We start from the raw sequence: 12917 nt of genomic DNA, 5'->3' as shown, positions 1-12917 counted from the left end.
GGAGGCTAGTTCATTTTTAATCTGTATGGGCACATTTGCACATCGTTCGTTGTGCATAGCAGACAAATGCATAAATTTATAAATTTAATTTTTGTAATATACTATGTAAGTTTATATATAAATATACAAAATAAATGATACACTGTTGGAGCACAACCGAAATGTAGTCTGTATTTCCATTAACTTCTGTTCCATCTTATCCACTTCCATCATGATACAAGGATGGAAACAGAAACTTCTGGGTTTGGGGAAGCATCTGAGCGGTAGTTTGGTAGGAGAAGGAATTGGGAACTGAGAAGTGAGGGAAGCTGAATATTTAGAAACGAGCAGATAAACTGGAGGTTGTTCTCCCAGCGTAACAGATGATAACAATATCTGGCACAGAAGAACAAACAAGCAGAAAAAAGTGCTGAACAAGCTATTCTAAAAGGGGCCTGACTTTAAAAGACAGAATGGTTGCCCCTGTCAAGGAACTGCAGTATATTTGTCATGAAAGCTGCAACTTTCAAACCGAGTCAGATTTTTAGAGATGGGCTTGTTAATGAGCCATTTTTGAACATCTGGCCAGTCCTGAACTGCCTTAATCCCTTCAGGAGTATTTGGCCACAGATCTGAGCACAGAGCTCTGGAAAAGAGCGCTCTTGCTCCAGAACCTGCTTCTGGGCCCTACAGAGAAGTCACACTGTGTCCATGTTTCTACATTTAAAAACAGAAGTGCCCCAGTGAGCAAAAACAAGGCTGCTCTGGGCACTGGGGAAAAACACCACCACCACAGGGTGATTTTTCTGCTCATTTCAATAAGACCAAAATAAATACATTCTGATCGTAGATTACTAATAACAAACATCAAAATATTGTTGCTATATTTTTACTACACACAAATTACCAACTTATTAATTCTGAGTAGTTTACTTCCTTCTTTCTTTTTGGCTTGGTTATTCACATTTTCCTCTTGGACTAAACAGCTCTTTAGCACCTTGGATCTATTCTACTTTAACTAAACTGGCAAATCGCTTCTAGTGCAGCTGTGGTTGAACTGGTCTGGGTATTTATAGCTGAGCTATACCAATGTAATTACCAGAATAAAACATATTTACTGGTATAGTGGTCTGTAAAACCAACATTGTTGGCAGCATTTTCTGAAGTAGACTTGATGACATTGTTTATATTATCTCGCAAGCTAAATTTTGTAACTTTTCCATCTTTTTAATTTTTGTATTGTATTTCTCTTTTCTAAGCCTTACCTGTCTTCCTTTAAGGCTTTTTCTGTAGTGGTCTGGCTCCTTTATTTCCTTTTCTGTCTGAAACCCACTTTTTCTAATTATTCTTCCCTTCCTTTCTCAGTTAATGACCTCTGTTTTCTATCTTTTTACCTATAGCTGGCTCCATAGGTGTATGTTACTTGTCTGTGCTTATTTACCTTCACTAACCCTGTATTTAGTATTCCACCTGCTACCTGTATTCTTCTACTTTCTACCTGTATTTAACAGTTTATCTACCTCCTTCTATCTCTGCTTAGACATTAAGTCAGACATCTATACCGGGCATATACACAGATACTTACTTAATGCTCACTATGGCCCCCATCTACAAATACAAACCCTCATCAAATGCACACTAGTTCCATTTTCTCAAAAACCCATTGCTTTTCCAAGACACAAGCACAGCTTGCTGCGTGTTCAGCATCTTCCTGTGCAGTCACCTCTGTCCCTACCCTCAAGCCCCAAGGAGAGCTCTCATGTTTTTCCTACCTCCCAGCATAGGAATAAAAAAACCAGAATAGCTAGGAAGAAAAATTAGGACCAACGTTGCTTACATCAGCTGTGCCCAGCAAGCAATAATTCAATTTTTTTCAGGCAGAGCAGCTTTCCTAAGTCCTGCTTTGCTCTGAAAATCACAGGTCCCAGGTAGTTTTAAGGGAAAAAAAAATCAAATATTGCAATACTTGCAATAAAACAGGCCTGCCTAATGTGGACTTGCCTCTTGCCCATTCCTATTAGCTTCTCAAGGCTCCTTACTTTTTCTTTTCCCTTGCGAGATCCTTGACACAACCATACCTGGTATGTCATTCATCCTTCCAAGTAATACAATCATTTTTGTGCCATTCTTGCCTTTACTCCCAAGGGTTCACTTTGCAAACTTACCCAATGTACTCCCAAGAAAAAATATTAGTATTAGAATGTAGATTCATTTATTGAACAGACGTATAAGACACTGTAATCAATACCAGAAATTACATGTACTACGATCAACATTCTACAGATGTTACATTTTTTAAACAGTCTGATAAAACCATCGTTTTACTGCCTGGCAGGTGGTACTGCATACAAAATTTGTCCTCCTTATATGCATTTTTTCCATATTGAAAGCTTTTAGCAAATCCTCACTTCATTGTCTAATACGCACACACTAAAAGCAAATATTTAACAGAGCTTTACCTACAGCTCAAATGAAGCACACATACGTTTATAAATTATACATACTACAGTCCCAAAGGCATCTCAGCAGCAGGGCCAGAAGGACAGTGAGTGATATGAGTGATGAAAAGAGTTTTTTGCAGCATCCCAAACATGCCATCAGCATCTCTGCGGGGAAAGCTGAGACAGCACAGAAGTGGCTGTGCTCTCTCGTACCCTTTGGAGATGCTCTTTTGCATTCCTTGAGAGAAGGAAAGCTACCCTGTTGGGAAGGCAGCATTCTTTGATTTTCACTTGGTCACCTTTTACTGCACTTCTGAGAAGAGCCAGTATTAGTCAGGGCTGTGACAGGAATGGTAAAACAAAAGTAAATCACGTTGGCACTGTAGAAAAGGGGAATTACGTGCAAAGAGATTCATTCATTCAGTAGAACTCTATTTTTGTCTGCAGTCTTCATGCAGCTCTTAACTTCTTCTCTTCCAGCTGACCAAAGTCAGCATTTATTGGCCTAGATGGCCTGTACCTAGAGACATTTTGCAGAAGTATTTTTCTAGCACAGATTTACAGAGCTCAGAGCCATAATGTACAGCTGATCCACAGATTAAAGCATTTCAAGAACTCTGTCATGTAACCGACCTCAGCATTTAACTTAAATCTTCAAATCTGGCAAAGAAGCTAATTTGATGCTTAAATTTTAACCACTTGTGTGCTTAAAATGACTTTAAGCCTTTGTATATGTGCCCCCTGAAATCTGTAAGGTAACTGACATACTTCAGCACTTTGTTCATCTGGGGTCATCATGATGAAAATGCACATGGTTTCCATTAAGGTATATACAGGGAGACTCACATTGTTAGTTCTATTATAGTGAAATCAGTGTTAGGATAAGACAGAACTTTTGCCAAGGTTTGCTACAAAAGAATAACTAATGTGCTCTCAAGAAAAACTATTCATGTTAGAATGCAGATTCATTTACTGAACAGACTTAACATCGTGACCAATACCAGAAATCACCCAGACTACGATCAACGTTCTACAAGTGCTATATTTTTTTAAAAAATCTGATAAAACCGTCATCTAACTGCCTGGCAGATATTTTAGAAAAAAATATAGAAATCCCATAAAACTTTCATCACTTTTGTTTTGTGGTTTAAACATACCAGTGAGACCAATATTTTTCTCTCTGTTTCTTAATCATATGCAAACAGGTTCATCAGCAAGACCCTCTGGGTTTTGCTTGGCCAAGCGTGGGGAACAGACCAGTCATTCACACTAACTATATTCAGTGACAAGCATCTCATTTTGATAACGCTCTGGTTATTAACCTCTGCGTTTGCCAGATTTAGAGAGCATAAGAACTGGAATCAGAACCTGTAATCTGCAGGAGGGAGATGTTGAGCGGGTTTCTTGCAGCTGCTGCCCCAGACGGTATGAAGCAGTAGCTGTAAGTACTCAGGGATGAACAGGAGAAGTGCAGACCACCGTACCTGTAAAAATTCAAATTCTGTCGCTTGACCATGGTTCATGTGATTGTTGCCTTGTGCATTGGCTCATGACACATCGCCATGGAGGACTTTCCCTGCAGACGCTGAAGGGGGTGAGGGGGATTAGACATTTTTGTAACGATTCACTGCTTTTAAGGAGTTTTAGAGTACTTAATCTGAACTATACCTTGCTTGGTTTCATATCTTTCCAGGCTTAATTTCTCTAACACTTTTAAGGTTATTGGGTTTTTTTGGTTTTGTTTTTCTTCTGTCTATCATTTTTCAAATCTACCGTAACCTAAAATAGAAGCAACTGAAGGTTTGTTGCTTGGTAATTATGCTGTAATTATAGGTCTCATTTTTAAGTCAGTTGAGAGTTTTAGAGGAAGCAGGTTTTAACCTCTCATGTAAGAAGATCAAGAGGAGAGACAATTTGTCTTTGAACTAGTTATTAACTTTGAAGGCAGGAGTTTGCGGTGCATGCTTTTCCAAACACAGGTAACATCCAACTGCTGAACCCTAAATAAAAATTTCCTGTTTCTTCATACATAAAGTTTTATTTACCATACTACCTAGTCCAAATTTGGAGACTAATGAAAAAAACTACTGTTGAGAAAATTTACCCTGTGGGAAAATGGCGTTTGAAAAATATATTGTACTTTCAGAACCTTGTCTATTTGAATGCAGACATTTCTTGAAACAGTTTTAAGTTATCCCATTCAATTTAAAATAAATGGAAGCTGTAGTATAAATAACGTGAGGAAGGGAAAGGTTGCAATGAAAAACAATTTTTGGTTCTCTCTCCTCTTTGTGTTGTGATTGGTAGAAAAGCAAGAACTTAGCCAGCTTCAAGGGATGTTCTGACATACCAAGATCTTGAAAAGGAAAAGCCTTTTCATTTAACTATACTCTGTGTCTTTGTTACACTTTCATTGGTATCTCTCAGTATTAACTGATATGTAGTTCAATGAAGACACAGAAGAAACGTTTCTAGGCATGAACTAGTCATAGAAACCAACCAAAATTAAAATGTATAGACTTCTTCATGTAGAATACATTCTAAACTACACATCACAGGTATACAAACCATGCAATCATATCAATTTCAGTTTTCACAATCCACTGTGAAATGCAAGAGGACATGCTCTTATCGTGTGCCTGGAGAATACAATAGACTTTAAATATAGTTCTATCAAAGATATAGAGGAATGCTAATTTCCTGCTCCAAGGAGCAAAGACAACACAACGCATGAATTTTCATTACAGGAGAAAAAGGAGTATTAACTTTCAGATTAAACAGAAAATGGGCACTTTGCCACGTAGTTCCGAAAAAGTAATGCTGTTACTACACTCCCAAAATTAATGTAACTTTAGCTTTAAGCAAGTTATGCACTTCAGGGATCACTGTATAAAAAGAATGCCTTGTATAGTCAATCATATTTCCAGAAATGAGTTGCTTACAAGATTCACTCATTAATTCATTTCCTTAAAAAGTAAAACAAAAGAACATACAGACATGCTAAACCTCATGTACTGTGTTTAAAAAAAAAAAAAGGCATAAAATAAGCTCAAGGTTATGCCAAAGCATGAGAAATTTGCTAAGAATAATCAAGTCATGTGAAACAGCGATAAGGTCACACGCTGAAGCAGAAAATGAAGAAAAAGCAATCAAAGTATATTTCGAGGAAAAAAAAAATCACTCAATTTTACAAGCTTTATTCAAGGCTAAATAATCCTCCTTTTACACCAAAAAGTTAAGGGGATTTACCTGCCTCTTGCAAGTGCACTAAGATAAAACTCTCTCTGATTTTTTTCCTTTTGGTTGTGTGCAATCATTTTTGCAGGGCAGTAACTCCTTTATGCCCACTGAACACCAAGCAAGGATTACTGTATTATGATGGACGGCACATGGAGATTATTGCACTTGACACCTCAGTCTTGTGTCCCAGACTCATTACCCACTGTCTGTATTACAAAACAAAGATGAATGAAATCTGGACATAAGAATACAGGATAACATGCAACTTTTAAAAATCAAATGAACAATTATCCATTTAACATAGGTTACTGAAATTACCATTTTGCAAGGTGTAAAAGATACACAAATACAATACAAGTGCTAATGATTATTCTTTTATTTAGTTTAACTCTTCAGTGAATAGAAGTATTTCTATTAAAAATGTTTTGGCCTTTCTCAAGGTCCAGCCTCAGGTCAAAACAATACTCATGAAAAGAGCAGAAAGACTTTTCCATCCTCCTCACCACACACAAACTCACTCATAATTTGGTGAGGAAAAAAGGAAGGAAAAAAAGAACTTTGATACAAACACTACAAGATAAAAATAATGCAATTAACAAAGAAGATGAACACCACTCTTGTTTCTAGGGTGAATGCCAAGTAAGACTTTGAAAGTTCTTTAAATCTACGATTTTGGTCAAAATTTATGGTATAAATTAATGCTGTTAAAAGAATAGCTCATATGAGTGAACCTGGGTATTGGATCTCCCTCAGTGATAGAGGTCTTTCTCAATGAGCCCTTCAGTTTTCTCTCTTCTGATGAATTCTTAATTATTTGAGTGATTTTCATTCTGACAATTTTGAAGACGCACAGAAAAGTTATAGTACGATAACAGCAAGGAAATTGCAAAACATACTGTCTGATTTCTGTACATCATTAAGGATTTGCAGGAAGATTGCTAGGAGGATTAATTGGACTGTAAACATTATCTCCATACCCTTTTGGATCTTTGCTGATGAGCAGAAGATACAAATGATGGGAACAGTTTGAGGAGTTTTGTGAAATGAAATCTCCTGTAGGAGCAGGAAATGTAAACCACCAATTGTTTTATGTGAAATGTGAGCATGACTTCAGTAAAAACTTTGGAATACTGAAAAGTAATTAAATATTTGAAATGAGTGACCTACAGAAGAAGGGGACTCATCCCCAAGATTGAGCTGCAGAATCAGCCTTCTCAGAAACAGCACTTAAAAGTCAGATTGTCATTTGATGAGTTTTACTTGGAAAAAAAAAAAAAAAAAAAAGGTAACAGATATTTTCCGTAAGCTAAATCCAGATTTCCATAGTCCTTTAAGCAATCCTGGCCCAAGTGCAGTCTGAGACAAAACTCCCACTGAAGCCAAGGGGCCAGCTTTACATCCAGGGAGATTATTTATGTGCTAGGGAAGCTGGATTTGGTACCATATATAACTTGCACTGACATCTGTGGGAGTCTAGCGGCTGGAAGGATTGCAGATTCAGGCCTTTGTCCATGCACAACTTTCGTGATGAGATATGCAAGAGTACTGAAGAGTACAGACACAAAGCTGTTCCAGTTTAATGATAGCTATCATTTCCGTCACACTGCAATCATTTTATATTTCATATGTGATTATAGCATCACCTTCTTTCCAAAGGCATCCGATATTGTTTATTTCTCTTTGCACAGAAATAGATAATGTGGGTTCTAATCCACTAATAGACGGTATTAACCAGTTTGTTTAAACAAAACAACCTCTGTAAACCAAAACTAATAGTTTCACTGAAACCAGATCCTCATCTGTAGCCATTGACTCCAACAGGCTTTGAATCAGGCCCTAAAACAGGCGTCTAAAATATCAATCTCATATCCAGTAACTGTAAAGGATATAGAGGCTGAAGTTGCACAGACTTTGTGAATTTTTCTTGAAAAATGGATAATATCAAGTTTTTAAAATCAAATGCATACTTTACCTTAGGGAATGTACATAACTGGTTAGTCTGTGATATGGGTCAATGTACTTTTGTTTTCTAATCCTTCCCTTTTATGTATATTCATGTGTACGTTTTGGCCATGTATTCCAGAATATTAAAAAATATAGAGGAAAAATGATATTAAGAAGTTAATTATATTATTGTCAGCTTAAAATAGCCCAATATTGTCATTTTTATGCCATCATGTTAGCTGATTTGGGGGGACATTTTTTTTCCTAGTGATGTGTATGATAATAGCATTACAATTTATGACAAGTTATTAATAACTGTAGTTAAAACTGAGATTTAAAAATCCTCATTAGTGTCATGGAAATGAGTATCAAATGGAATTCATAGTTCTACTTGCTGCCTACTTTGAAAAACCTGCCAAAAAGAACTGAATATATATACTTCAAGATATATCAATATACTTCAAGATATTGAAGTATATATATTGAAGTATATATATATATATATATATATATATATATATATTGAAGTATATATATATATATATATTGAAGTATATATATTGATATATACTTCAATATATATACTTCAAGATATATCAATATACTTCAAGATATATCAACAAAAACTACATTGTGTGGGATACTAAGTCTTTATGTGTGAAATTTTCCTGCGTGTAAAGAGCTCATGCCACAGCCCATGAGAGGTTTATTTTGAGTGCCTAAATAGAATGGAAATGGTGAAAAGACTTTTTTTTCCCCCCGTAATCCTCTGGTTTCAAGTTTCTTGTCTGGGTTCTCTAATTTACAAATATTACTTTTTCGCTGTGGGTCCTCTCCACTAGAATTCAAAGCAAAGAAAACAAAAAGCAGTCTATACCTAGAACAGAAAACAACTATGCAAGCGAATAAGGGTTTGATTTAGCTTAACTTCGGGGAGTGGATTCCTAAAGAACATCAAACAGGAAGAGATTCAAGGTTACGGAAGGAGGGAAACAAGACAAGAAGGAATTAGAAAGGAGGTACCTTAGATCCATGCAAGACAGGCCATAACACTAATTGCTTCTGATGAAAAGTTTTTCAGTCCCACAGCTGATATGAGAAACCTCAGCAGTTCAAGCAGCATTCATGAAAAATTTATCCTTTTAAAATTGAAACCAGCCCACCAAATAAACTGGTAAAAATACATACCTAAACACAAGCATGTAGCGTAGCATGGATGAACAAGGTAATATAAAACTCATTGTACATACTTAAGTTCACAAAAATAGGCTTACTTATGATCATTTTTAATCCTTTAAAATTATCGGTGATGCCATCTTTCTAAGATCAGTTCTTGGGGGGCTTTAGTATTAAAGCTTTTTTTAATGTTCCTATTAATTTTTAGTACTAGTATGTTATCTATAGTTTCCCCAACACAAGATATATTTTCTCTAACAGACTTACTATGCCACTGCAGCGTGCAAACAAATACCACATAATCAGCTGAGAAGAAATAAAAGCAGAATAGTGTTTTTAGGTTTCCTGCCAGTAACAATAAGTTGGTACTGTGGGAAGCGCTAATAGAAATCTGCAGTCATGGCCACTTTTTGCTTTTCTTGGTTCTTGTAAGTTACATTTTTAAAAGTGGTTGTTGAGCCTCTGTACAGTGGATTTGTCCCCTAAAAACAAACAAACAGAAGAAACGCAAGTCACGCAGGGCTGAACTCTGTCGCCTCGCCCTTGCTTCAGCTGCAAGGCTGCGGAGCTGGGCGCCGCGGGCTCCAGCGCACCTCCTGGGCGGCGCGGTTACGCTGATCCCCGGTGCCAGCGGTTCCTCACCCGGCCTCATCACGCAAGCCACGCACGGACTAACAAGCACCCTTCTGCTTCCTGGCGCGCGTCCTGAGAAAGATGGTTTGCGCCACGCTTTGTGGGAACTTTGGGAGAAACTGAGCGCGGGCCGCGTTAGGGGGCTGGGCGCCTCGCGTAGTAACCCGCGCCCAGCGCCGCTCTCTGGGGCAGGTCCCAGCGCAGGGCACACCTGCCCAGAGCGCTCTCGGGTCGCTGGCCGCTTTTGCTTCACAAACGTCCTAGATCATTTGAAGCCATGCACGCTTTTAGCGTCTACAATAACCTCTGGAAAGGAACGGTACGTTACAACCACTGTTGCGTAAAGAGCTCGTTTGGGGTCTGCTATCTCATAGTTCTCGTCTGCCTGGAAAAGGCGGTGAACAAATGTCCCATATTCAATTTCCCCATGCCAGTCAATTTTACATCACGCCATCCCTTCAGTTATTTCTTTGCCTTAGCAAGCACTTCTGGTCTATTCTTTGGGCAGAAGTAATTCCTCACCGTTGACCGTTTCAGAATAGACTTCAGTAATTTATATTCCAAGCCATTAAAAATCAGACTAGTCTACGTGAGGTAGCACAATTCAGTCTCAAATCAGAAACATGCTTCTTTTCACATCTGCCTCCCAGATTAGGGTGATGCACATAATCAACCAATGCTGTGTCAAAGGTGTATTCCAGCACGTCTGACGTGATTTATGTATCAAATGGCTTGGCTGCACAATTCTAAAACTGAAAATATTTTCTCAGTTGTGAAGCGTAATTTTGTCACAGTCCTCTTACTTGAGGCCTCAGACTACTATGAGTTGAGGGGAGGGAAAGCAAGAGTCCCACCTCGGCTTTTAATACTGGCCTCTTATTCCCTTTGTGTCATTTCCTTTTGGGGCAGAAGAGAAAATAGAAATATTTCTATCTAGTATGTGCCTTTTTTCCCCCCTCTTACCACATATAGCTCTCCCAAAGGATTAGGAAAACACTCTGAAGTGGCCCTGCCCCTAAGTAACCAACTTTTCCTCTCTCAAAAACTGAAAGGCAAGCAGTATCTGCTCTCGCAGAAATGTTGCAATCATAAGGTTTTGGACAAGAACGTAGCTGAGTAAACTGCAACGTAGCACAAATCCTCCGGACACTCATTGGAATGCAAACTCAACATGCATTTTTTCAAAGAGCCTCAGAAGTTTAAAACCTGTTGCAGATGAACAAAAAAAAGCCATGGGCAGAAGGGAAAGAAAAAGGCAGCATATGGTATAAGCTTGCATTAGACATGTGCAAGCTATAGATAGAAGCTAAGCCCTAGATTTCTCTGTCCTTTTACCTACATTTTGGACAGCTTACACTGCTCCTATATATAAGTGGGCTCTCAGCATAACAGAAGCAACTGATAATCTCTCCTTCCTAAAACAGCCTCTATTTGTGGGAGGAGGGGGGCACCTCTGGCCATTCTAGAGACAGTGACCAACTCCGGTAAGATTAATCAGAGGCCAGGTAGTGACTAAAAAAAGAATAAAACAAAGCCATAAAAGACTATTCTCTACAGCACTGTGCACATGGAAGAAATTAAACCAGGATATTGAACTCTAGCTGTTTTTCTGTTGTCCCTACAAAAGAAAATTTTAATTTATAGAATATTAAATGTAGTGACAATCTACCAGTAAAATCTAACATTTTAACAGACCAAAAAAGATACAAATAGAATTTTTCAGACATTGTCATTCAGCCAAATTAAAGATCCTCTTATAAAATTAATGCATTCAACTTACCGTTTGCCATCTGGCTTTTGATCTTTCTGCTTCAAACTTGGCCACCTCTTTTCGGTCCTGAATGGACACGAGTAATTTCCATATACAAAGTAAAACAATGCCAATTAGAAGGATAGCAAGGGTGACACCCACCATTATCATTGGGATATTTGGAAGTTGTGGACAATCTGTGGAAACAGAAACAATCGTGGGTAATCCATCAATAAGTTGTAACTAATTAGAAAACAGCTAAGATGCCTACTGTGGCATCTTTTGCTGGGAGCTGTACATGCATTTTCCTGCAAGTCCATATTATCTTTTCCCTGCTAGTTCGTTAATGGGTTTGTGACACTGACTGAGAAATATTGCATTTCAAAGTTAGAAATGTAATTAAGTAACATCTTCCATTGTGCTTTTACAATGTTGATTAGCAGCTGCCTGATACAGACCTACGTTCTCAAAAAAAAGTTTGAAAATTATTTTCAGATTTGTGTCATTATAACTCTAAGAAATAGGGTTGGATTGACAAGATCATGAATTTTATAATGTTACCACTAAAGTGTTACTTTGTCAATTTATTGATATTCAGGGTATTGCAAAGGAAAAGATCCTAGGTAGATCTGTATCGGAGTAAAGACAGTGATGACATTTAGAAAAAGGGGGAAACTACATTTCATTCATGAAAACAATGAGAAAAACGTTTCATTGGGTTTGTTGAAAACATTGGACTTGAACTCCATCAAAATCGGTTGACTCTTGGAACAGCTGAACAAGAAACACTTGGACTACCAAATTCTGGAGCATGTGGTTCAATTGCATTTGAAACACTTCATTAAGCAGTGATAGTCTGCAGAAATTAAATTTCAGAGTCGTAAGGAGGAAGCAAGATGTCTTCCTGAAATTCTTCCAGAATGAAAGATTCGATTTTTCAATTCGAAGGAATTCTGCATTTCAAGTTTTGCAATGTATTTTATCACACAATATTTGAAACAGTCGAAAATAAAATTTTAAGTTCTGCTTAGTCAAAACACACACACACACACACAAAATGATTCACTGAAAATAACATGGACGAAAGGACTGTCATCCACTTCAGTGATGCAGAGATAAGCTCTAGGAAAGAGCGCTGCAACGGATCTCCTTTCTGTTGTGTAGGCTTGGAAACGCTCCTACGAAAATATGAGCACAGTCTTGGCTCAGAACACTCGCATCCAATTGCTGAGCATATGTCACTTTAGACTCAGCTGAAGGGGTAATCTACTGCTGCTCTTAGTGACTGAATGTGATGAGTTATGTTAGAGTACGGGCCAACGCAAGTACTAAAAATAAAATGCTGTTTTAAACAAAAAGGACAACTTTCAAACAAAAGCACCTCAACAGGACTTCCAGATAACACAATTGACAAGGGGTAAAGACTCCCTCCTAAACGGGAGGGAGTGCCACTGCACAGATATGTGGCCACGAGTTTATCATGTATCAGGAAAACGCACTGCACCAGGCAGTGCTAATGGAGGTCTACTGTAACTGCTGCTCAGTCTGGCACCTGGATGCATAAATTTCCCTCTCTGAGTTTACATGCAGATTACAAATGTCCAGATGGGACGTCAGTTGCAAGTTTGGTCAGACACATTTCAACCAGAGACACGAATTCTAGATTCTGTATTTTAAATGTGTTTCATTTTCTCTTCCACAGGTAAGTTAAAAACGTGCTACAGCTGCAATATATTTCTTAAAGGTTGCTCTAA

General features: G+C 37.9%; 1 protein-coding gene across 6 annotated transcripts in view; it reads right to left on the bottom strand.

Moving 5' to 3' along the window:
* Positions 1 to 2233: 2233 nt before the first annotated feature.
* The window catches only part of ITGB6 (integrin subunit beta 6), a 57983-nt gene continuing 47299 nt past the window's right edge, over positions 2234 to 12917 (bottom strand). For 3 of the 6 annotated variants that reach the window (XM_009676130.2, XM_068948801.1, XM_009676132.2), the window contains 2 exons: positions 11194 to 11360; positions 8213 to 9262 (listed from right to left, as the gene is read on the bottom strand). In XM_009676130.2, coding sequence (XP_009674425.2) covers positions 9161 to 9262; positions 11194 to 11360 — 269 coding nt within the window. In that variant the 3' untranslated portion in view covers positions 8213 to 9160. Of the gene's footprint in view, positions 8063 to 8189; positions 9263 to 10064; positions 10311 to 11193; positions 11361 to 12917 lie in introns of those variants that run through there. The other 3 variants (XR_011141938.1, XR_011141937.1, XM_068948802.1) reach the window with 2 other exon arrangements.

This window comes from Struthio camelus, chromosome 6 (assembly GCF_040807025.1).
Source record: "Struthio camelus isolate bStrCam1 chromosome 6, bStrCam1.hap1, whole genome shotgun sequence".
In the NCBI taxonomy this organism is placed as follows: Eukaryota; Metazoa; Chordata; class Aves; order Struthioniformes; family Struthionidae; genus Struthio; species Struthio camelus.
This window is presented reverse-complemented; position numbering and strand designations above follow the sequence as displayed.